Raw genomic sequence first — 24,121 nt, 5'->3', positions numbered from 1 at the left:
GATTTGCATTCTCGGCCAAAGATTAAGGATTGTTGTTGCTTTGTGTCAAGGCTGCAAGTGTAAGCAGCCATGTAGATGTTCTTGCATCCAACCTTCTTCATTTTGACCATTGGTTTGTGGCTAGCTTTCCCCTTCTTTGGTTGCAATGTGTAACAATCTCCTTTCTTGTATAAGTTGAATGTGTTGCTCCTTCCACCCGGAGTGGTTTGATATGGACATGATCTTTCACACCCAAGTAAGAGATGGCAACCATCCATGGTTGTCACATCATAAAGAACATAATCTTGAAAGTGATTAATTAAGAACACTAAGCACTTTTATTGAATCTCTAACTTCACCTCCTTTCTTGAAGCAAAATAATTTTTGTGGTTGGGGCTAGTCTTGATTCTTTGATTCAAGATTGTTAAAAACTACTTGTGACACCATATCCTCGTAACTACTACTTCTAAGCCACCTGTTATTCTCCATTTCTTTATTTGGAACTTGCAAGATGTTTGTTAATAATGATAAATCCTCTTCTTTCTTTATATGAGCATCTACTTCTTCCACGTACAAGGATTCTAATGGGGCTGTTGTTTAGGCTTAGAATTGATTAAGGGAAATGAGAGTTGCTTAGAACAGGGAACAAGGTGTGACAAAATCTTCTTAAGAGAAATCCATCTCTTGAAAATAGCACTAAGCTAATCTATGTAATTGCATTCAAAACTAATCACAAAGCAACTACAATTTGGTTCTTATACTAGTTGTTTGGCATTGGCAACCTCTAATGCTTGACAAGTGTCTAAATCCTATTGGCTAATGCTTAAGCGATCATCTAACTAACTAACTAACTAGTAACAAGAGGATTGGGATGCAACAGGGCTTCAAGACTCCTCCCTCTTAAGAGGCACTTGACCTTAAGTGCTCTTGGTTGCCACAAGCTTTGTATAAATTTCTAGCTTTCTAGGATGATGCAATTGCCTTTTATAATGAGTTTGTTGCTATTGGTAGCACACCAAAGGCTGCTACATCTGCACAGTGAAGTCCCACACAACTGAACCAGCCTTCATCTTGACCGTTGGCTTGGGGTTTACTTTCCTCTTCTTTGTTAGCAAGTAGTAGGGCTGTACCGTCTTGTAGATAATATGTGCTACACCTTCTACCATGGATGGTTTGCCTATCACGTTGACATGGTCTTCCACTTGCAAGTAAGAGATGACAAACATTCATGGTCTTCTTATCATAAAGAACACAATCTTGAAAGCTATTGATTGATTAGAACCCTAAGCACCTTCTTGAAACTCTAACTGATCATACACAGATGGGTTCTTGAATGCATTCCGTCTCTTTATTGCTTTCAATTGGCAATATGCTACCACTCACTTCTTCTTCTTCATATTGATCATACATTTTTTTTTTTTTGATAAGTAGAACTTTATACTTGTAAAATGAATGCACCTATGTATGATCAATATCAATTCATATTGATCATACATAGGTGCATTCATTAGCATATCTTCCTTGGGTGCTTGCAAGGTACTCCGTACAAGACTGCATCCATTTGGAATCCTATTTTGGAGAAGATGGAGAAGAAGTTATCTGGTTGGAAGCGTCTATATTTGTCTAAGGGTGGTAGACTTACCCTTTTGAAGAGTACCCTCTCTAGTCTTCCTACATACGACCTATCCTTATTTACCATCCCTGGAGCTGTGGCTGACAGATTGGAGTGTATTCAGAGGGATTTTTTATGGGGATCTTCTGAGGAGTGTTTCAAACATTCTTTAGTGGCTTGGGAGAAGGTGTGTTCACCTTTAGAGATGGTTGGCTTGGGGTTTAGGAAGTTAGTTCATTTCAATCAAGAGGAACTTATCTCTGGCGGAGGGTTATTGCCACCAAATATGGAGAGGATCAAGGGGGGTGGAATACTAAAGTCTGTAGAAGGGCCCACGGGTGTAGTCTTTGGCATGGTATTAATGATGGTTGGGAGAGGTTCTCCAAACATTTGGCCCTCATGGTGGGTGATGGCTCTTGCATTCTTTTTAAACATGATAGGTGGGTTGGGGATACTTTACTTAAAATGCTCTATCCTTAGTTATATCCGTGCTCAAATGACAAGGAAGCTTGCATTTCTAATGTATTGTGTCATTAGGAGGGTGGGAATAATAGATTTTGGAACTTGAGATTTTATAGGAATTTTTATGAGAGGGAATTAGAAGCTGCCTTCTCTTTCCTGGAGTTCATTCAGTCTTGGATTTCGAGAGGCATTGGGTGTGATAGTCCCCATTGGTGTCTTGATGGGAATGGTAAGTTCAATATTTGGTCCTTTCATAATAAGATTAGGGGTACCTCTCTCTCTAGCTTCCCTTGGAAGGGGTGACGTAGGACAACCACAATAGTATAATAGAGAAGAAAAATGATAGAGTAAACCCTAGGAGTCAGCACCTAAGGGCTGCTTGGAATCAGCACCAAGCAAACTGGAGTCGGCACCAGTGTAAAAAGAAAATAAACGTTTTTTTATATTTCTCAAAAGCTGTGTTACAATAATCAAAAAAGTGTTTAAATAGCTACAACACAAAACCCTAACAACACAAAACCCTAATTATTAAATGTTCGGGCTTGCTTAATCTCAAGCCCAATAACTAATAGGCTCCATCCATAAGGCCACAGGTTGGGCCGTCTTCTTTTTGTTTTTCCTCCCATACGTGTGTATAATTGGGGGCCTATATCTCGTGTCCGCACCAACTCCCCCCGGGTGAGAGGAACTCGACCCCATCGAGTGGAAAGCTGAAGAGCTCTGATAGTACTCCGAAAGTCGGGATCCGGTGTTGTAGCTCATCTCTAGTAATCCATGTGCAATCGGAATCTGGTCGCCCGCGCCACCGAACTAGGAAACGGTGAACTCCTCCATCCCTAGTAGAAACAATTTGCTCATCTAAAATAGCATCAATAGATTCTTTATGTGCATAGGGCAAATTTAAGGGTAAAGGGGTAGGCATAGGGTCATCAATAGGATTAAGTAAAGGCTCATCAAAAGGAGTATCAGGAATAGCTGTAGGGCATTTATAAGCAACTAGATCCTCAATATTAAAGGAGGAGCTAATACCATAATCATGAGGGAGGTCAATGACATATGCATTTGGGCCCATTCGTTTCAATACCTTGAACGGACCGGCACTACGAGCCTGCAATTTCTTAACGGTCCCAGAGGGAAACCGTTCAGGTCGGATCCGAATCATGACATAATCTCCTACCTGAAACTCTGCATGACGCCGATGAGTATCAACATGAATTTTATATTGAGAATTACTTACCTGAATTTTTTTGTGAATCTCAATATGCAAATCATGAACATGTCGTGCGAATGCCTCAGCAGATTCAGAAATCCTAACATGTGGGGACATGGGCAAAAGATCTAAGGGCTTCCTAGGCGTATATCCATGCACAACCTCAAAAGGACTAACGCCTATAGACCTATTGACACAGCTATTATATGCCAGTTGGGCTATAGGAAGAATTGAATCCCAATTCGATTGGCTTCACCCACTAGACACCGAAGGAGGTTCCCTAGGCTACGATTAACCACCTCGAAGTTTGACCATCGGTTTGAGGATGAAATGCCGTGGAAAATTTCAATTTGGTGCCTACTAAATGCCACAAGGTCTTCCAAAATAACTCGTAGAGCGAACATCCCTATCGACACTATGGTTTTGGGGAGACCATAAAGCTTGACAATCTCATCAAAGTAAAGCTTTGCAATTTTAGAAGCGTCGAAGTCTTAGAACATGGTAGGAAATGAGCCATCTTAGAGAAGCGATCAACAACTACTAGGATAGAATCATGCTTCCTAAAGGTGCGGGGCAAACCTAGCACAAAGTCCATACTCACGTCTCGCCACGGGCGATCCGGCACGAGGTAAAGGCGTGTACGGACCCGGTGTTTTGCTTGCGATGTTTGGCTAGTTGACATGTACGACACGACCAACTATCTTAGCAACGCCCCTCTTAAGACCGAGGCTAATAGAATTGACGTTCCACCTCCTCAATTGTCTTATCTCGGCCAAAATGACTGCCCCAAGGCCTCCCGCATGTATCTCCCAAACTAGAAAATCTCTCCGACGACCGAGGGATACACAACTTGTTGGCTTTGAACAAGTAACCATCTTGAAGGGTATAATCATCCAAGACGGGATGTGAAGCATTACTTAGGCTAGTGTAGAGCTCCCCAAAATCTTGGCATGATTGATAGTCATCCTTAAGTTGTTCAAACCCAGTGACCTTAACACTCATGACTGATAGCAAAGACACTCTTCGACTCGGTGCATCGGCCACTTTATTCTCGACTCCCGCTCTATGTTTCACCACAAAGTAGTAGCGTTGCAGAAATTCAACCCAACTACCGTGCCTAAAATTTAGCTTCTTTTGGGAATTGAGATAACGCAAAGTTTCATGATCAGAGTAGATAATAAACTCTCGAGACAACAAGTAATGACGCCAATGCCAAAGAGCTCGTACAATGGCATAAAATTCTTTGTCATACGTGGAGTACTTCTGCTTAGCATCATTCAACTTCTCACCTTTGAAATAGGCAATTGGGTGACGCTGCGGCTAAGTACTCCCCTATGCCAATACCTGAGGCATCACATTCCACTTCAAAAGGCTTGGTGAAATCAGGGAGACGCATGACAGGTGCCTCAGTCATCTTCTGTTTCACCTCCTTGAAGGCCTTAGTAGCAGCCTTTGTCCAAGTAAACTCCCCATGTTTCAAATAGTCAGTGATGGGGGACATAATGGTACTAAATCCTTTGATGAATCGGCGATAAAAGGAAGCGAGCCCATGAAAGCTTCGAACCTCATGTATAGTTCTAGGCTCGGGCCAATCCATAATGGCTTGAACCTTCTGGGGGTCGGCAGAAACTCCTTCAAATGACACTATGAAACCTAGGAAAACAACTTTATCTGTAAAGAAAGAGCACTTCTTGAGATTACCATATAAACTCTCCTTCCTAAGGGTTGCACAAACTTGAGTTAGGTGGTCTAAGTGTTGCTCCCTAGACTTACTATAAATGAGGATATCATCAAAGTACACAACCAGGAATTTTCCCATAAAAGGCTTAAGCACTTGAGTCATTACTCTCATAAAGGTACTAGGAGCATTGGACAATCCAAAAGGCATAACCATCCACTCATATAAGCCATCTTTCGTCTTGAAGGCAGTTTTCCACTCATCACCAGGACGAACCCTAATTTGGTGATAGCCACTTTTCAAATCTATCTTGGAGAAGATCGTTGCTCCAGCCATCATATCCAACATGTCATCCAATCGAGGGATAGGAAAACGATACTTCACAGTGATCTTGTTGATGACACGACTATCAACACACATCCTCCAAGTCCCATCTTTCTTTGGAGTTAAGAGTGCAGGGATTGCACAAGGGCTCATGCTCTCACGAACAAAACCCTTCCTCAATAGTTCTTCCACTTGCCTTTGCAACTCGGCATGTTCTGCAGGGCTCATCCGATAATGGGGCAAGTTAGGTAGGGTCGCTCCGGGCACAAAATCTATGGCGTGTTGGATATCACGCATGGACGGTAAATGATCGGGGAGTTCCTCAGGGAAAACATCCTTAAATTCTTGGAGCACAGACCTCACTTCCTCAGGTTGCTCCTTACAGGTCTCTCCATGAAGTTCCCTAGCAACTAAGACAAACACAATGGATTCCTGTACTACTACCCTTTCAAATGCCTTTGGGCTTATGATGTTTAGACCTTTCGCTCTCGGTACTTCTGGCTTCTTGCTCATGTCGATTGGCTTGGGTTTCAAGGGATTAAGCACAATCTTCTTGCCTCCAAACATGAATGAGCAAGAATTGGATCGCCCATGAAGGGTAACATCCAAATCATAAAGCCAAGGTCTACCTAAGATAATATGCCCTACATCCATGGGAATTACGTCACACCATATTTCTGCCTTGTAGGTGAGGAATTGAAGTGGGACAACACATCTTTCTTTTATGGCTATGGAGGAAGTATCCACCCAAGAAACTTTATATGGGTTAGGGTGTGGGATCAATTTCAAGCCTAGGCGGGAAACAACGTTAGAGGACACCGCATTAATGCAACTCCCACTATCTATAATAACCTTGCACGTTTTATCTCCACACTTAGTGTAAGTCTGGAAGATGGCACTTCTTCGCCAATCATCAGTTTCCCTTTGTTCTGTCAAAGCACACCTCACCACATTCACTCTAGGGACACCAAAAACAGCCTTGGAATCATCAACCTGAGGAGAGATGGCTCTAATGCACGTGAGGTAGCTGGGATCATCTTCCCATTTGGCCTCAACATCTTGGACTTCTTCAGCATTTGGGTCATACACTAGCTCATCAACATTTTCTACCTTTTCATCATCCTCTTGAATGACAAGGGTCCTAGAGGGACATCTAGCTGCGACATGTCCAATCCCATTGCATTTGAAGCATTGGAGGCAAGAGCCTAGTCTTGAGGGCTCATTGATCACACCTTTTCCCTTGTCCTCTTTTTGTATCGGGATGCTATTGGGGTTAACCTTAGGGGGTAAGGTAAGTTTAGGTTTGCTACCAAACGGTTGAGGGTTGGGAGGAATGCTTCGAAGCTCAGAACGTCGCCAAAAGATAGATTTGGATGCTAACTCACAATTCCTAGCAAGGTCATAGGCTTCTCTTAAGTGGTGACTCCTCGGGTGATAATCTCGCCTAGTAGGTTAGCATTTAAACCTTTCTTGAACCTATTGAGTGTGACAACCTCTTCCTTAACTATTCGAATTCGCCTTTGGAATTCCTTGAATTTCTCTATGTATTCGGTCACAGGAGCAGTGCCTTGCCTTAGGCGATCCCATTCTTCAAGGAGAGAGCTCCTATAAGTTGGAGGAAGATAATTCCTCGAGAGGGCGTCCTTCATCTCCATCCAATCAATAATGGGGGGCTCACGTCGTCGCCTAAGGGTTTCCTCAAGGTCCTCCCAGAAAAGATCAGCTCTCCCAATTAACTTCATCCTAGCATACCTCACCTTCCTATTCTCAGCCCAATGGTAATAGTCAAAGAATTTCTCCATTTGACGTAACCAATCAGTAAAAACCCATGGGTCAAGGCAGCCATCAAAGGTGGGTGCTTCTATCCTTTCCTTAGACATCCTATCATCATAATCCCTAGGACCATAGTGATTATAGTGATCAGGTTCAAAGTGTGGAGCTCTATTAAAGTGACCATTATTATATTGCCCATGCATGTTATCTCCTTCATGGTTAGTGGTCTCTCTTTGAGATGTTTCAATTCGCTCTACTCTATCCAGCAAATCGCGGACACTCTTAGCTAGGTCTCCTATGGTCTGCTCTAAAGATGGCCTAGATTCGGAAGTGGATTGATGTTCAGGGTTTGACATGACGCGACCACTACGTAGATGCATGCAACACAATATTTATGAATGCAGTTGAGATTCCCAAAAATTCAAGTAATCAATTCTCAATGTAAAATTAAAGGTCAAGCAAAGTGCATGTAGAGACTAGATCGATGAATCAAAGGAAGGAATTGCAGACAAATAGTGACAGTGTTCACAGTATTACGAGATAGCCCAAATAAACATCAAATTCCAAGAAGCTCCACAAAAAGAATAAGATATTTCAAAGAAATTGTTTTTTTTTTTTTTTTTTTTAGAATTTTAGAGTGGGTACTAAAAGAGGACACAAACAGTAAAACGATTAATCTGAGCACAAATTGGATAGGATAATGGAGTATGGTGGGATATGCACATAAAAAACATAAAGATAATATTTTTTAATGAGATAAAATTGAATCCACCAAAAAAATAGAGTCAGAATTGTACCCTAGTCAGTGGCTCCACGTATTGCATTAGGTAGCCACGATGCCTTCAAGTAATGAATTGACTTGACCGAGGAACTGTGAGAACAATTAAAGCCCAACGTGGTACAACGGCAATAGTTTTTTTTTTTTTTGAAATACAATAAAATAGCTGTAGCTTAAATCAAGTCTCTGCTAACCCAACTCCCAAACATAACGCTGAACGTTCTAAGGAAGCTACTAGAAACAAAAGAAACTAAAAGAGGAAGAATAAAAAACAGTGGAGTCATCGGCTGGAGCCATCGACGGAGGCGGCGACTGGAGTCGCCGGAGCTGGAGGCTGTTCGTCTCGGCCTGGGCATCGGCGGTGGTCGAAGTCCTCAGCAGCGGTGACGGTTGGGCTTCGCGGCGGTTGGTGAAGTGCTGGGTTTCGCGGTGGCTGGCGGCTGGTGGCTGGTGATGGTTGGGCTTCACGGCAGTTGGTGGCTGTGGTGGCTGTTGGGCTTCGCGGTGGCTGATGGTGGTTGGGCTTCGCGGCAATGGGTGTAGTGCTGGGTCCATGGGTCTCTGCTTCTCCTTCTCTTTTTTTTTTTTTGATTTTGTGGGTGTTGGTGGCTGGGTCTTTTGTGGTTTTTTTTTTTTTTTTTTTTTTTTTTTTTTTGTGGGCTGTGGGTTCTGAGATTAGAGGTGGGCACGGATGGTGGTCACCGGCTTGGGAGGCGCCGCTGGCTTCTCTGTTGGTTTGGGGGTGAGAAACTCATGTGGGGCTTGGGGGAATACACGGATTGCAGGGGCTGGCTTGGGCTTGTTTAAAATTTCATGGGGAAAAAACTTGAAAGGTACTGTCATTGTTTGCTTGCTCTTTTGTTTTTGATGGTTTTGCTTTGACGTGGTTGTCTACGGTTGTGTTGAACGGACCGGAAATCTGCTCTGATACCAAAACTGACGTAGGAAAACCACAATAGTATAATAGAGAAGAAAAATGATAGAGTAAACCCTAGGAGTTAGCACCTAAGGGCTGCTTGGAATCAGCACCAAGCAAACTGGAGTCGGCACCAGTGTAAAAAGAAAACAAACGTTTTTTTATATTTCTCAAAAGCTGTGTTACAATAATCAAAAAAGTGTTTAAATAGCTATAACACAAAACCCTAACAACACAAAACCCTAATTATTAAATGTTCGAGCTTGCTTAATCTCAAGCCCAATAACTAATAGGCTCCATCCATAAGGCCACAGGTTGGGCCGTCTTCTTTTTGTTCTTCCTCCCATACGTGTGTATAATTGGGGGCCTATATCTCGTGTCCGCACCAAGGGGATTTGGAAAGTCAAGGTTCATAAAATGGTGGCTTTTTTCATGTGGACTACAGCTCATGGTCGGATACTTACCTTGGATAATTTGATGCTCCGGGTTCTCCCTTTGGTGAATAGGTGCTCTATGTGCTGCTGTAATTAGGAATTTGTGGACCATCTTCTTTTACATTGTCCTGTAGCTCATTCTTTGTGGGTGCAAATGTTACAAGTTTTCAATATCCAATGGGTCATGCTAGGTTCAGTGGAGAGTTTGGTGTTTTGTTGGAGTAATTGGCTGGGGAAATTTTCTTCGGACATATGGAATATGGTTCCTGGCTATTTGATGTGGATTATTTGGATGGAAAGAAATTGGCACTCTTTTGAGGCTAAAGAAAAATCGCTTGTTCAGTTACAAGCTCTCTGCCAGAGTACTCTTTTTGATTGGGCTAGGTGCTAGGGTTCTTCAAATTGTTCTTCTACTCTGGAGTTTCTTACTTCCCTTAGTATAGCCCCTTAAGTTGCTTTTCATATCTTTGTTGTTTTTTGTTGTTGATTCTTGTGTTCACCGTCATGAACACCTTGTTTTTTCTGTTTTCGCTTTTTCTTCATGATTAATATGATTCTTATTACTTATATAAAAAAAAAAGGTATTATCAAAGATCAGAGTTATACCTTCTTCTTCAATCCCTTCCATCATCAAGGATTTTCTTTATGTGTGCATGGCTAACTTCCACTTGTTAGAGGCTTCATAGACTTGTCCTCCACAATTGTAACATTTGAAATTCCATTGCTTGTGCTATGTTTGCATGTAATGGCTGCATTTGATAAACCAGGTACTACATTAATAGAAAAACACTTTGATGCATTTCCTTTGTCCTTCTTGGTCTGCCAATAATCATTCTTATTTGGCCAAGATTGTTGCCAAGGACTTGCACTTGCTGGTACTTGTTTCTTGAGGCTTCATATTGCAATGACTTCCTATGCAAGTTTGCATGTAGTTAAAAGGTAGGAATTTCTTTTGTAATTGTCACGACATTTTGAACCATTCTTGTATGTTCCCTTTTTCCATTCTCACTCTTTACTTGCAATTGCTTCCGCCAAACAAATGCCCTGCCCTTGAGTTTATTTGCTACCAATTTCACCTTCTTGTAGTTTAATACCTCATAAAATTGGAGATTCTTTCCACTTGGTTAAGCTAGTCCACGAATTCTTCATGATTTAAGCTACCATAAAACTCAGGTAAGGTAACTCAACCTTGAAGTTGGATTCCCACTTTTGCTTATGATCCCTTGGCTCCAGAATAGGAATTTGCCTTCCATGTATTATCCTTGGGTTATAAGCAAAAGGGTCCTCAGAAGTCTCTCAATGCCACTCTTCTATGTTTGATCTCCAAGAAGGTCATTGCAATCAATATTATAGACTTTCGTCCCATAAGTCTTACGGGTAGCCTTTATAAACTTTTGACTAAAGTGTTGGCACATAGACTTCATGAGGTTTTGGATTGGTTGATATCTCTTGGATAAGTTGATATTTGCTTCATAGAATTCTTTTGTTGGAGGGAGACAAATCCTAGATTAGGTTCTAATTGCCAATGAATGCTTGGATAGTAGATTGAAGAGTGGCATCCCCGATGTTATTGTTAAGCTGGACATTGAGAAGGCTTATGACCATGTGAACTGGAATGCCTTATTTTATCTTATGGAAAGGATGGGTTTTGGGGTGAGGTGGAGGAGATGGATTAGGGCTTTTATTTCTACAGTTAGATTCTCAAGTCTTGTGAATGGGTCTCCTGTGGGTTTTTTTTTGGTAGTTTTCATTGTATTTGACTATTTGCCAAGGGGATCCCTTGTCTCCATTGTTATTTTTCTTGATTATGCAAGTGTTGAGCAGTTTGTTGAAGAGAACAGAAGATGGTGGTTTTTTTTGTGGTTTTCAAGCAGGGTCTCATAGACATGGAGGTTTTCTTTGTTGTTTTGTGATGCTTCTAGAGAATAGTTATTATACATACAGATGGTATTGATTTTCTTCGAAGCTATTATAGACTTGAGAGTCAATGTTGGTAAGAGTGAGATTTTGCCGATGGGTGAGGTTGGGAATTTGAATGTCTTGGCCCGTGCTTTTTGCTGCAAGGTGGGTAACTTGCCCATGACTTATTTGGGCATGTCGCTTGGGGCCTATTATAAGGATTCATCGATATGGAACCCTATCATAGAAAGATGGAAAGGTGGCTCTTTGGTTGGAAACGCCTATATCTGTCGAAAGGTGGTAGGCTTACTTTATTAAAGAGTACTATCTCTAGTCTTCCCACCTATGTTTTTTATCCCTGTTTACTATTCCCCAAGCAGTGGCAGCTAGACTAGAAAGTATTCAAAGGAATTTCCTTTAGGGAGCCTCTACGTATGTTTATAAATGTCCTTTGGTTGCTTGGGAGGAGGTTTGTTTGCCATTGGAGGATGGTGGTTTGGGGATCCAAAGGGTTGGTTTGTTTAACCAATCTATAAATGGTAAGTGAATATGGAGTTTTGGGAAGGAAAGTAACAGGTTATGGCATGAGTTTATAGCAAACAAGTATGGTGAGGTTAGAGGAGGCTGGTGCACTAAAATTGTTAGAGGTACTAATGGGTGTGGGTTATGGAAAGGCATTAGAGGAGCAGAGAAGTTCTTTGGAAAAATAGTGTATAATGTGGGGGAGGGTCGTCGTATTAGTTTCTAGCATGATCCTTGGTGCAGGCTTACTCCTTTAAAGGAGTTTTTTCTTGATCTGTTTGCTTGTTCTTTGTTTGAAGAAGCTTGGATTTCTGACCTCATTGTATCTACTTTAGAAGGAGGAAGTAGGAGCTGGAGTTTTCAATTCTGTCGAGCTCCTTAGGATTGGGAGCAGGAAAATGTTTGTTCTTTAGTTGAGTTTCTTTATTCCTTTATGCCAAGGGGTGAGGGGGATGATAATTTAACTTGGAAGTTGTCTAAGACGAGGGTGTTTGATGTGCGTTCTTACTATAAGTTGTCTGGTCCTCTTACTGAGGTTTTTCCTTGGGAGTGTATTTGGTATGCAAAGGAGCCTAAACGAGTGTCTTTATTTTATGGACAAAAGCTAGGAATGAGATACTCACCATTGATAATTTAGTTAAGAGAGGTCAGTCCTTGGTTAATGGACGTTGTTTATGTAGTTGTGATGAGGAATCTGTGGATTATCTTCTACTCCACTACACGTTTTCTCATATATTACAGAGTGCAATTTTCGAGGTATTCAAAATTTAGTGGGTAATGTCGAAGACAGTTGGCTCTCTACTTTGCTTGGAGAAACTAGTTTGGAAAGTACCTGTCAACCATGTGGAATATGGTCCTAACATGTTTAATGTTGTTGGTTTGGAAGGAATGTAGTACACGCATCTTTGAAGACAATGAGTGACCCTTAGATCTCTTAAAAGCTCTTCTCCTCGGTACTTTGTTTCAATGGGTGTATGTTTGGGGTTTTACGAATTATATTTCCATTTTTGAATTCTTGTACTCTTTTAGATTAAGTTTTTGTACTTCTTGTATCTTTTCTTGATCAGAATGTTCACCATCATGAACATGATGTTCAACATTTTTGAATTAAAATTTTATTACCTATATAAAAAAACGAAAATAGCACTAGGCTAATCTATGTAATTGCATTCAAAACTAATCTCAAAGTAACTACAATCTAGTACTTATACTAGTTGTTAGGCATTGGCAGCCTTCTAGATGCTTGACAAATGTCTAAATCCTATTGGCTAATGCTTAAGCAATCATCGAACTAACTAACTAACTAAGTAGTTACAATAGGGATTTGGATGCAACAACTTGAAATGCCCTGCATCACGAAGTTTTGAAGACCGTGAAAGAACTATCATAGAACTGAAGATGTCTTTTGTTACTTCCTTGTTTGGTGGCTGCCTTTGTTGGGTTTCTTTTCTTTTTCGTCTCTTTTAGATTTTATTGATCATTGTACTCTATAAACATGATTGGTGGTCTCCGGTATACTCCACTCTTTTTCAATAAATTACTGTATTTAAAAAAAAAAACAGATAGTGATAGTTTTCCTTGATTCATGGGAACATGCTTTCTTGAATTTAATGCTTTGGGCCTTGTAAACCTTTTTCTTTAACCCAATTCTCTTTAACATGAATTTAATGTCTGATTGATCTTAACTCTGTCTAAATGGTGGTTGCAGAACTTCCCTTGTCAAGAAGTTGAAAGGCATAACAAGCCAGAGGTTGAACTAAAGTATGTTCTTTTGTTTCCATTTAATCTTAAATACTTTTTCTTGTTCTGCTCCTTTTAGAATAGGTTATGTTTGTCAAGGTAGTCAAAGGCGTTAGGCGACCTTGAGGCGCTAAGGCCTTGTATCGCCCAAGGCGAGGCGCCAAAAAGGCGCTAGCCTGAGTGAAGCAAGGCGCTAAATATTAAATATAGTTTTTTTACACATATAGAGCTTAAATCATATGTATTAATGTACTGAAAATTATAATCAAGCCTCTCTTACTTTGTTCCTAATGCATAGGAATTAGTCTATAAAACCAGTTTTTGTGTTGAATCCAATAGAGCTCAAAAAAAGAAGAAGAAGAGAAAGAGTATAGGAATAAAAATAAAAAGAGGAGAGTTGCTATTAGGGAGTAGAGGGTAAAAAAACGGACAGAGGGGAGCTACGTGGGAAAGAAAAGAACAGAGAGAGCTGCTCTGAGTAAGAAGGAGTAGAAAAAAGGAAAGACAAAAACAAAAAAGAAAAGAGAGAAAAGAGGTCCGGAGAATGAGAAGTAAGAGTAAAAAAGAGAGCTTTTTAAATTAAAATTACATGTAGGAAATAGGAATAAAATAATGTTATAAAATTTAAGAGTAGAAATAAAACTTGCTGAGGTAGGGTACTGTTGGGCAACTGTTGTAGTGGCTGGAAGGTCCATGTACTTATATTATATTTTATTATTTATTTATGGTTCTAAAAAACTGAAGTCTGATGTGCTTTTTATTAAACATTAGTGGTTGCCAACTCAAACCCCACTAATGTTACTAAAAGACAAAATTGAGTTATGAAAAAAAAAAGCCAGTCATCTTGTTTTTAATGAAACCAAGTCCTCTGCACCAGAAAGAAAACAAAAGCAACGGAAAGAAAATAAAGGCAACGGAGGCTCTCGCCTAACACCTGGAAAAACTGTTCAAAGTGAGCGACTAGTCGACAGAGGTGCTTGCCTCACTAAAGGCGCCTCCCCTCATTGACCTTGAGGCACTTTTATGCCGCCTTGCCTCGCCTGAGTGCCTAGGCGCTCGCCTGAAACGCCTTTGACTACACTGATGTTTGTAATTAGGAAATGTTTAGCTATTGGCAAGTTGGCAACAGATGAAAAATACATAGAAAGTAAACATTGCCTAGACGGTTGCAGATCTTTTTAGCATTCTATTTGCCTTTACAGAATCATGGAAGCATTGCTTACCTTAAGCTAATTATTTGAGTTAACTGGAAAACTGAGTTTCTGAAGCAAATTATTCAGGACTTGGGACATTTCTCTAGTTCAAATTTGACTCCTGTAACTATTTGCTTCAGAATTTGGTCCTGCCTTGTGAGTTGAAGCCATATTGCTGGTATAATAGAAAACACTTTTTTCAATAGGTTACAGACACACTTGGTGGGTCTTGAAATTCCCAAATTTTCTCCTTCCCTTTATTCACAATTCTGTTGTTTTTCTGCCACCCCTATTGCACTGCCACAGTAGGATGCTTGAGTTCACCCTTTCTGATTCCAGAATGTCCCTGTTGGAGAAGATAATATTCTAATGTCTCCTTAGGTGAAGACCAAATCTGCCCCATCCTCTCCCCAATTTTCCTTCTGCTATCACTATGGATCCTTTACATTGTCCATGAATGAGTTTAGAAATAAGCAAAAAATTTCCATGAGCATTGGACCCCAACTGAATAATAAAAATCTTATTTCCTTCCTTAAATGATTTGGAAAACTGCACAGGTGATTGTTTAGATGCCAACTCTTTCACATTAAACAACAGCCTCTTGGCACTCTCCTTCCCCAAAGTGACAAAGCGTGAAGAATCTTAGCCTTTTTCGAGAATACGTAATAAATAAAAAGTACCTCCTTCGACAAAGAAAAACATGGAACCTCCCATAATTTTAGAATCAAAAACAAAAACAATAAGAAAGAGAGCAGAAATCTGTGACTAATCCGAGGTAGCCAGGCCTCCTTCCATCATAGTATGAGGTTTTAGCTTCATTGTTTTGTGCTAATGCTATCGCAAATTGTTGGTATGTGTTGCTTACTACAAGAACATTTTCAGCATATTTAAAGTTTTACAATTAGCTCGGGAATCCTAATTATTGTTTCACAAAAATACCCTTGAATTTATAAAAATACTAATAAACCTAATTAAATACTGGGGCTTAAAATAAAATGTAATTGACCAATAAAAATTACAATTGACTTCAAAATTGAATAAGACCAAAATTAAAATAAAAATATCTTTGTGCTTCTTGTATCAATTTACCATGTGTGTGTATGTGCGCCCTAAATATGGGGTACCTCACCATTATGTTAGTCACATAAGCAAGATGTGAATGGAAAAATAGATAGAGGGGTCTAAATTGTTACACTTTAAAAATTGGAGGGTACAAAAAATGCATATTTACTATATATGTGTGTGAGGGCATGCTGTGTGCCTATATATGTATTTGCCCTGCATTGATTGATTTGGTTTGGTTTGCTCTTCATGTTTATTATGGTATGTTACATCTAAGGTTTTTAATCTTCTCTCTGTTTGCAGGACCAGTCCGGAACTTCTCCTAAATCCTGTAAGAACAATGTTGTTGACATTAAATTTTCTGTGTCTTTTTCCCTTTTTCCTTTTTCCTTTTTAATTGTTGTTTTATGTTGAATTGACGGTATGTTTTAAGTGATTAGCAGTGCTGTTAGCAGTCCATAGATTTTGTTGAAACTGTTTCATTGATCTCTATGTAACCCTTCATGTTTGAGGAACTTAAGTAAGTTTTAACTTTAAACTCCTTTGCTAGAAACTTTAAGATGTGGTTTTTTGTTGTTGGTTCTTGTATTGAAAAGAATTAATGTTGAGGAGAATTATTTTTTTGTGATATTTTCATCTTTTATTCTTTGGCAGTAGGGAAGACAACAGAAGGTGATGATTCTCTAATCATAGATGTCTCTTATCTGAAGTCATTATTTTCATCTCACAGTTTGCCGTTCTTGGTTCACCATATAACTTTCCTACCTAATGTCATGTCACATTCATAAAAGTCAAAATAGGTTCTCATATGAAAGGCATAAACTCTTATCTTTTGTAAGTTTCTGATATTGTGGCCTAGCCTTTGTATGTGTTGGGGTCTCAAGTTTAGAAGCCTATAGAGAATCAGCTGGGCTAGAGTGAGTCTTGGGGTCTGATGCTACTAGTGAGATAGGTAGGTGAGAGTTCAAGTGGTGAAGGGAAGTTGCCGATGAGAGCTTTTGGTGCTCCAGAGACCAGAAAAGACTCGGTGTCAAGGTGTAGCTTTGCTGCGGTTAATCTCGATTTCGTCAAGGCTGAATTTTCAGTGGTCACGGGCTCTGATGCCAAGGTAACCCATGGAATAGTTAACCGAAACTCTCAGTTTACCGAGAGATGGTGGTTAGCTCGGTGATGGCGGCGATTGAGTCTTCGATTCTGAAAGATGTGTCGCCGATCCTTTGTCGGCATACATGGGTGGTTCAAAATCGATTTTCTCCTCTTTTAGACTTGGGTAATGGGGTGGAAGCTGAGTTTGGGGAAAGGGAAGATCATGAAGAAGCTTTTGGTGTGAGCAGTGAATAGAGGTGTAGCCACCATGATGATACGACGCAGCAGAGGTCAGTGGATTCTGTTGGGGAATTTTAGAGGGAACTCTATGAGAACTATAGAGGGAACTCAGGTGACAGAAATTGGGCCACATTCGAATTGGGTGTCCCAGTTGATGAAATTTTTTTGTAATATGGTGGGTTTTCCAATTGTGAAACATAAAGCTCAATGTCTGGCTCTATTTCGTCTTCTTGAATTGGAATGTCTCAAGGTGACCAATGATGAGGTGGCAAAGCGAATTGTTCACCCAAGGACACGAGGTCTTAGAGAGCTTAAGGGGCTGATTTCTTTTGTTAATTATGATGGTTTATCCTCTAGGAGCAGGAATAAAGTTTCTTCTAAGGTTGTTGGGGGGGGGGGTGTTGGTTATTTTAAATGAATTCACGTCTATTGTCTTGGAATGTGAGGGTGCTCAACAATCCCTGGAGGGGAGAGGTTTTTGAGAATTTTTTTAAAGAGTGGAAGTGTGACATTGTTTGTTTCCAAGAAACAAAAGCGTCTTCTATCGATTGGGTGGTGTTGGATGCGGTCCAATCTTCAGGAGGGGTCTTGCTGATTTGGGATAAGAGGATTTTTGATGAAATGGATGTTATGGTTGGACAACTTTCTGTCAATTTCTTATTGATAAGGGTGGTGAATGGTTTTGTTTGGGCTTGTACAGGTGTGTATGGCCCTAATGATGATGGTTAGAGGGCCACTTTGTGGGAGGAGTTGTCAAGGGTGCATGATAGGTGGACCATGGCATGGTGCTTGGTAGGTGACTTTTAACATTATTAGATACCCGAGTGAGAGACTTGGTTGGGAGTCTTTTAGCCCAGCTATGTTTGTTTTTTCAAACTTTATAGAGAGCAATTACTTTGTTGATCTACCGTTAGAGGGTGCTTCTTTCACGTGGTTCAAAGATTCTGGGATATCCTCTATGTCGAGAATAGACAGGGCTTTGGTATCTTTAGATTGGGAGGATCACTTTGGGAATGTCTCTCAAAGGATGCTTCCTCGGGTTATTTTGGATCATTGTTTGCTTTTGTTGGAAGCTGGTGGGTTTCGTTGAGGTCGTTGTGCCTATAAATTTAAGAATATGTGGCTGAAAGCTGAGGGTTTTGTTGAAAGAGTTCAGCAATGGTGGACTGGGTACTATGTGGGCTCTCCAAGTTTTGTTTTGGCCCAAAAATTAATGGCTTTGAAAGTTGATCTGAAAAAATGGAATAGGGAGGAGTTTGGGGATTTGGCCTTTGGAAAGAAGAGCTTACTGTCTGAATTATTGGGTTTAGATGCTAGAGAAGAGTTGCTGGGTCTTTCGAATGAGGATCAGAATCGTTGTATTTAGATCAAGGTGACAAAACATTTAGCTTCTATGGAGGAGACTTTCTGGAGACAAAAGTCTCATGTCTTGTATGTGAAGGAGGGTGACAACAAAACTCGTTTCTTTCATAGGTTAGCAAACTCCTATAGAAGAGCTAACCAAATTAAGAGGATTAAGGTGGATGGTATTCTATATGAGGATGAGTTTGATGTGCGATCTGAAGTAGCTCATTTCTACCAAAAGTTTTATGAGGAAATTGAAGTAGGGCACCCTACTATGGGTGGGTTAGATTTTGCTTATATTGAGGAGGAAGAGAGGTTTTTCTTAGAGAGACAATTCATGAAGGAGGAAGTCATCCGGGTCTTAAGGGTGATGGAGGGGGATAAAGCCCTTGGTCCAAATGGGTTTACCATGGCTTTTTTTCACAAATGCTGGAGTGTTGTGGAAAAGGATGTCATGGATTTTTTTGAAAACTTTCATCAACACTTTGTGTTTGAGCGGTCTATGAATGCTTCTTTTCTCACTTTAATCCTTAAGAAGAGTAATGCCATTAATATTAAAGATTTTCGTCCTATCAGTTTGGCGGGTAGTGTGTATAAGTTGCTGTCAAAGGTGTTGGCTAACACATTGAGGGCAGTGTTGGACAATCTCATTTCTGAGTCTCAAAATCCATTTGTTGGTGGATGGCAAATTCTAGATTTAGTGCTCATTGCTAATGAGTGCCTGCATAATAGGTTGAAGAGTCGTTTACTGAGTGTGGTTTGCAAGCTTGATATTGAAAAAGCATATGACCATGTGAATCGGAATGCTTTGTTTTATCTATTGGGTCGGATGGGATTCAGGGTGAAATGGAAGGGGTGGATTAAGGCTTGTGTTACTTTTGTTCGTTTAAGTGATCCTCTATCCCCCCTTCTTTTTCTTTTGATAATGGAGGCCTTGACCAGAATTTTGAGGAAGATAGAGGAGAGTGATCTTATTCGGGGTTTTCAAGTGGGAGCAGTGAATTCTGTCAGCATGTGTATCTCCCATTTCTTGTTTACGGATGACACTATTTTATTTTGTGATGCTTCTAGGGTGCAACTACTCTCCATAAGGCCTTTATCTTGTTTTCAAGCTTTTACGGAGTTGAAGGTTAATGTTGGGAAAAATGAGATTATACCTGTTGGGGAGGTGAATAATCTAGATGTCTTTGCTAATATTCTTCGGTGTAGAGTGGGTAGTTTGCTTATCAAATATTTGAGGATGCCTTTGGGTACTTCGTTTAAGACAGCTTCTATTTGGAACCCTATTTTGGAGAAGATGGAGAAGAAACTATCAGTATGGAAATAGCTCTATTTATCTAAGGGTGGTAGGCTCACGTTACTAAAGAGTACTCTCTTAAGTCTCTCAACATACTATTTATCTCTGTTCACTATTCCTAAGGCTGTGGCTGCAAGATTGGAAAGTGTCTAGATGAATTTTCTTTGGGGGCCTTCAGAGGGGTTTTTCAAATACCCTTTGGTTGCTTGGGATGTGTGTTCACCCATTCAGGTGGGCAGATTGGGGATAAGAAATGTGGTGTTTTTCAACCAAGCCTTATTAGGGAAATGGTTGTGGAGATATGATTATGAAGTTACTCATCTTTGGCGGAGAGTTATCTCCACTAAATATGGGGAGGGTCAAGGGGGGTAGAGCACTAAAGTTTGCAGGAGGGCTCATGGATGTGGCCTTTGGCGTATTATTCATGAAGGGTGGGAGAGCTTTTCTAAGCATTTGTTGTTTGTAGTGGGTGATGGTACTCGTATCTGTTTCTGGCATGATAAATGGATTGGTGATAACACCCTTAAATCCCTATATCCGGAACTCTACGTGTGTTTAGCTGACGAGGAAGCTTGTATTTCTCAGTTTTATGGCTTCTGGAGGGGGGAAATGTTAGAGTTTGGAATTTGAGATTTTATAGGGAATTTCAAGATTGGGAGCTAGCTGCATCTTATTCTCTTGCGTTTATTTAACCTCACATCCCCCGAGGTACTAGAACTGATGCTCTTTGTTGGCGTCTCAAAGGTAATGGCAGATTTGATATCCGGTCTTTCTACCACGAGATTCGGGATGCTTAGGGCCCGTTTGTTTTCCCATCTCAAACTCACATTTTTACATTTTAAACAACATTACACATATTTTCGTATACTTTTTCACCCACGTATTTCAAAAAACTACAAAAAACTACAAAAATCTCATCTCAAACTACTCTACCAAACACCCCCTTAATGTTCTTTGTTGCGTTGGAGGGTATTTGGAAATCTAAGGTTCCCAAGCGAGTGACTTTCTTTTTGTGGATGGTTGCTCATGGTCGGATTCTTACTTTGGATAATCTCATGCTTAAGGGATGTTCTTTGGCGAATCGGTGTTGTTTGTGTCGTTGTGATGGGGAGTTGGTGGACCACTCACTTCTTCATTGTCCTGTTACACATACATTATGGATTTATATGCTTTAGGTCTTCGACATTTATTGGGTCATGCCAAACTTAGTGGCGGGTTTACTTTTGTGCTAGCATCAATGGCTTGGGAATCATACTTCGAATGTTTGGAACTTGATCCTAGGTTGTTTGATGTGGATTGTTTGGTTGGAATGGAACCACTGCTCTTTTGAGGACACCGAGAAGACGTTGGAAGAGTTAATTGTTCTCTACCAGCGTAATTTTTTTGATTGGTCTCGTTGCTGGGGTTTTACTGTTTGTTCCTCTCTATCTGAGTTTATGCTCTCTTAGAATAACTTCTTGATTTCTTTCTTGTTGTAGTTGGTTTTTTTCCGTTTCCTGTTGTTCATCATCATGAACTTGTGTTTTTTTTTTTTCTCCTACTTATTTCATTAATAATATTTCTTCTGATTACCTATAAAAAAAAAATAGTGAAAGCCAGGGGCGGAACTAGAATTTTATGAATGGGGGGCCAAAATAATAGCAAATATAAAATCGAACCAATTTAATAGTGTCATGCAAGAAATATGAAGAGTTTGGGGGTGAAAGCTCAAATGGTGTGAGTACACTATTTGCTTGTTTAGACCATAATTTTTTAAAAAAAAGGCTTAATTGCTTTTAATCAACTACGTGCGGAATAAGAGTAATCAAGGCATAATTAATCGGGACTACTTCCTAGTGCATAAGCATACATAATCAAAAATTGAATGTAAAGCATAAAGAGTAAGGGAAGAGAGATGCAAATACAAGATAACACCGAGATGTGTTATTGAAGAGGAAATTGAAGAACTTGGTGAAAAATCTCTCCGTGACCCTCCAAGTCGAAATGATTCACTTGTAAATAAGTTGGAGTATAAGGATACCAAAAAGACCCTCCAAGTCTAATCTACCCAAAGTATTTTAGCCCTCCAAGCTCCAGGTACCAACGGACTTCTCGGAGTTTTGTCTTCACTAGCTTTTCGGATCTCGCAATACCACCTGATTGCATTCGCCAAGCTTCACCGGCTTATTTTGGCAAATCCTCAATGCTTCCTAAGCTCTAAATCACTCTTTACACGTTGAATAGGTGTGAGTTGTGTTTGGATGCAAATCTCTTTTCAAGGTATAATAATGGGAGAGGGAAAATAGAAGAGACTACAAGGATTTTTCTATTGAGGATGTGTAGCTCTCTCTAACAGGGTGGGTGTGTTGTAGAAACCTTTCTAAGGTTTTTTTCTGAATAGCCTCCCTACAATTTTGTGGGTAATGAAAGTATATATAGTATGGGTGAAGAGTATAAGAGTCACACTTAAAATTCCAGCTGTCAGTGCATTTTGCAGGTCATCTCACGTGTTGGCCAAGTTGTGAGATGAGTCGCGAAACACACTGACTCTTCAACTTCCGGCATGTACTCCTCATGCGATCTTCGTGGGTTGCACCACTTGCGAGATCAACTTCTTGAATTACAATTTATGAAAGTAATGAATTTACAACACTTTTCGTCATGGATTAAAGCCAACATAAATGTTATTTGCAAAACCATAACTTAACAGGGGGGCTAGCTGTATTTCTTTTGAATGTTTTAGGTAAATTTAAAGGGTAAAAGTCTAATATTTGAAAAGTTTGGGGGGAGGGGGGGCCGACCATATATTTTTTGAAAAAATTAGGAAAATTTAGGGGTAATTTTATAAAATTGGAAAACTTTGGACCATAGCCCCCCCCCCCCTCCCCACCTTTCTTAGTGGGTCCGCCCCTGGTGGAAGCGATTACCTGCTAGTTTTGTAGCTAGTTGTCAAAAATAATTGATGCCGGACCATACCAAATGGGGAATAAAGAGGAAATTGAACTAAAGGAAAATGATAAACCCTAAGAATCGGCACTTAGGGGTTTGGTTGGAATCAACAGCCAATTCCAAATTTCATTTCATCATAATCTCTCTTTGATCTTGAAAATCAACATTATGAGATTGGGATGGATAATTCTATTGCTCACATTGTGATGCATATATTTTCATAAGATCGGCTTTATTTTTTCTCAAGTATTACACGACTATACCATTTGAAGTAAAAGACCCAACAATCATTAAAATGCTCTAAAGCTTTACTGATAACACGCTTTCTAGAAAGACCAACTTTCTCAAGTTCATTTGATAAACCCAAAAGTTCAAAGAGCTGGGCTCAAATACCCAATTGGTGAAATTTCATGGGTCGAGCTTTTGACAACAATAAAAAAATAGTTGGCTTGAGTTTTACTATGGCTAACTGGAATTATAAGTCTCAACAAATAATTGGAACAAATACTTGGATTGCTGACTAGTCCTGAAGTTTAGATTGATCATATTGTAGGCCCTGCTGGATATATAGTGAGTGTACAACTTCTAGTTATGCAATTTTCCTATGTGCTAAGGGTTGATAAGTGGATTTTTTATTTTTTTTTGGTTTTTGGTTGAAGGCTCGGGTTTAAAACTTGGAAGAGTTGTTTGGATTGGGTCAGCCTAGGTCTATCTGGGTTGGGTAATAAGATTTTGGGTCAAGGTGGGTAAAGGCTATTTGCCCAAAAATTGGTTGGGTTGGCAATTTGTAGAGCTTGGGTTGATGGGTTTAGTGAGGCTGACGGCTTTCAAGATTGAAGCTCTCTGATGAGTGGTGATGTGTCATGGGACAAGAGAGTGCCAATGTGGCGTTGATGAGGAGGAGATGGTGGTTGAGTTTGGGCAAGGTGGATGCTATTATGGCCTTAGAGGACGATGCAATATAATTCAAGTGGGTTGGTTGAGATTCAGTCGACTATTGGTGGCTTATTGAGGGCAGCGACTATTCGATGGGGTGGAGTACTTGGCAGCGATGAGGTTGTTATCTGGGGTCTTGGGATGTTTGGTGATGGTGGCAGGATGGCTTGTGGGTGGTTCACAGCTGCAAAATGGATCAGTTGTGGTGGATTTCCAGCGGGTGATGGTTTTGGCTTAGAAAGCTGGGTTTCTAGTGGCTGGTAAGAATACAATGGTCACTGAGATTTTTGATGGGTTGATTCATAGTGACTTGGCGATGACGGTTCAATGGATTACCAAAAAAAAAAACTGTTTTGTTTATTATCTTCCCAAGTTTATAAGGAAGATGTTTACAATTTCCAGAAGAAATGATTAAACCCATGTCCTCCCCCCCTCCCCCCCACCCACCTCTCTCCCACCCACCACATACACCACCACAACCTTATTTATCACTGCCACTTTTACAACCTGTATCCTCCTTTTCACATACCACCATACCCTCATCTTTCCCAGCCCAGTAACCTCTTTTTCCTTCTTATGCCCCTTTTTTATTCCCCCAATCTTTCTTCTTTCCTAATCAGCTTGGCCAGTTCCTTCCAGCAACCACACTTTTTCCCCACCAGCCAAAAACACCTCTACACAACCTACCTACCAATTTTTTATCCCCCT

General features: G+C 40.2%; 1 protein-coding gene across 2 annotated transcripts in view; it reads left to right on the top strand.

Annotated features, from left to right (window-relative positions):
• LOC142626111 (actin-related protein 2/3 complex subunit 4) overlaps nucleotides 1-24,121 on the top strand; it is a 52,644-nt gene that overhangs the window by 6,650 nt on the left and 21,873 nt on the right. For both annotated transcript variants that reach the window (XM_075799898.1, XM_075799899.1), the window contains exons 3-4: nucleotides 13,296-13,348; nucleotides 15,886-15,913. In XM_075799898.1, the coding sequence (XP_075656013.1) occupies nucleotides 13,296-13,348; nucleotides 15,886-15,913 (81 nt within the window). The remainder of the gene's footprint in view (nucleotides 1-13,295; nucleotides 13,349-15,885; nucleotides 15,914-24,121) is intronic.

This window comes from Castanea sativa, chromosome 2 (genome assembly GCF_040712315.1).
Source record: "Castanea sativa cultivar Marrone di Chiusa Pesio chromosome 2, ASM4071231v1".
Classification (NCBI taxonomy): Eukaryota; Viridiplantae; Streptophyta; class Magnoliopsida; order Fagales; family Fagaceae; genus Castanea; species Castanea sativa.
This window is presented reverse-complemented; position numbering and strand designations above follow the sequence as displayed.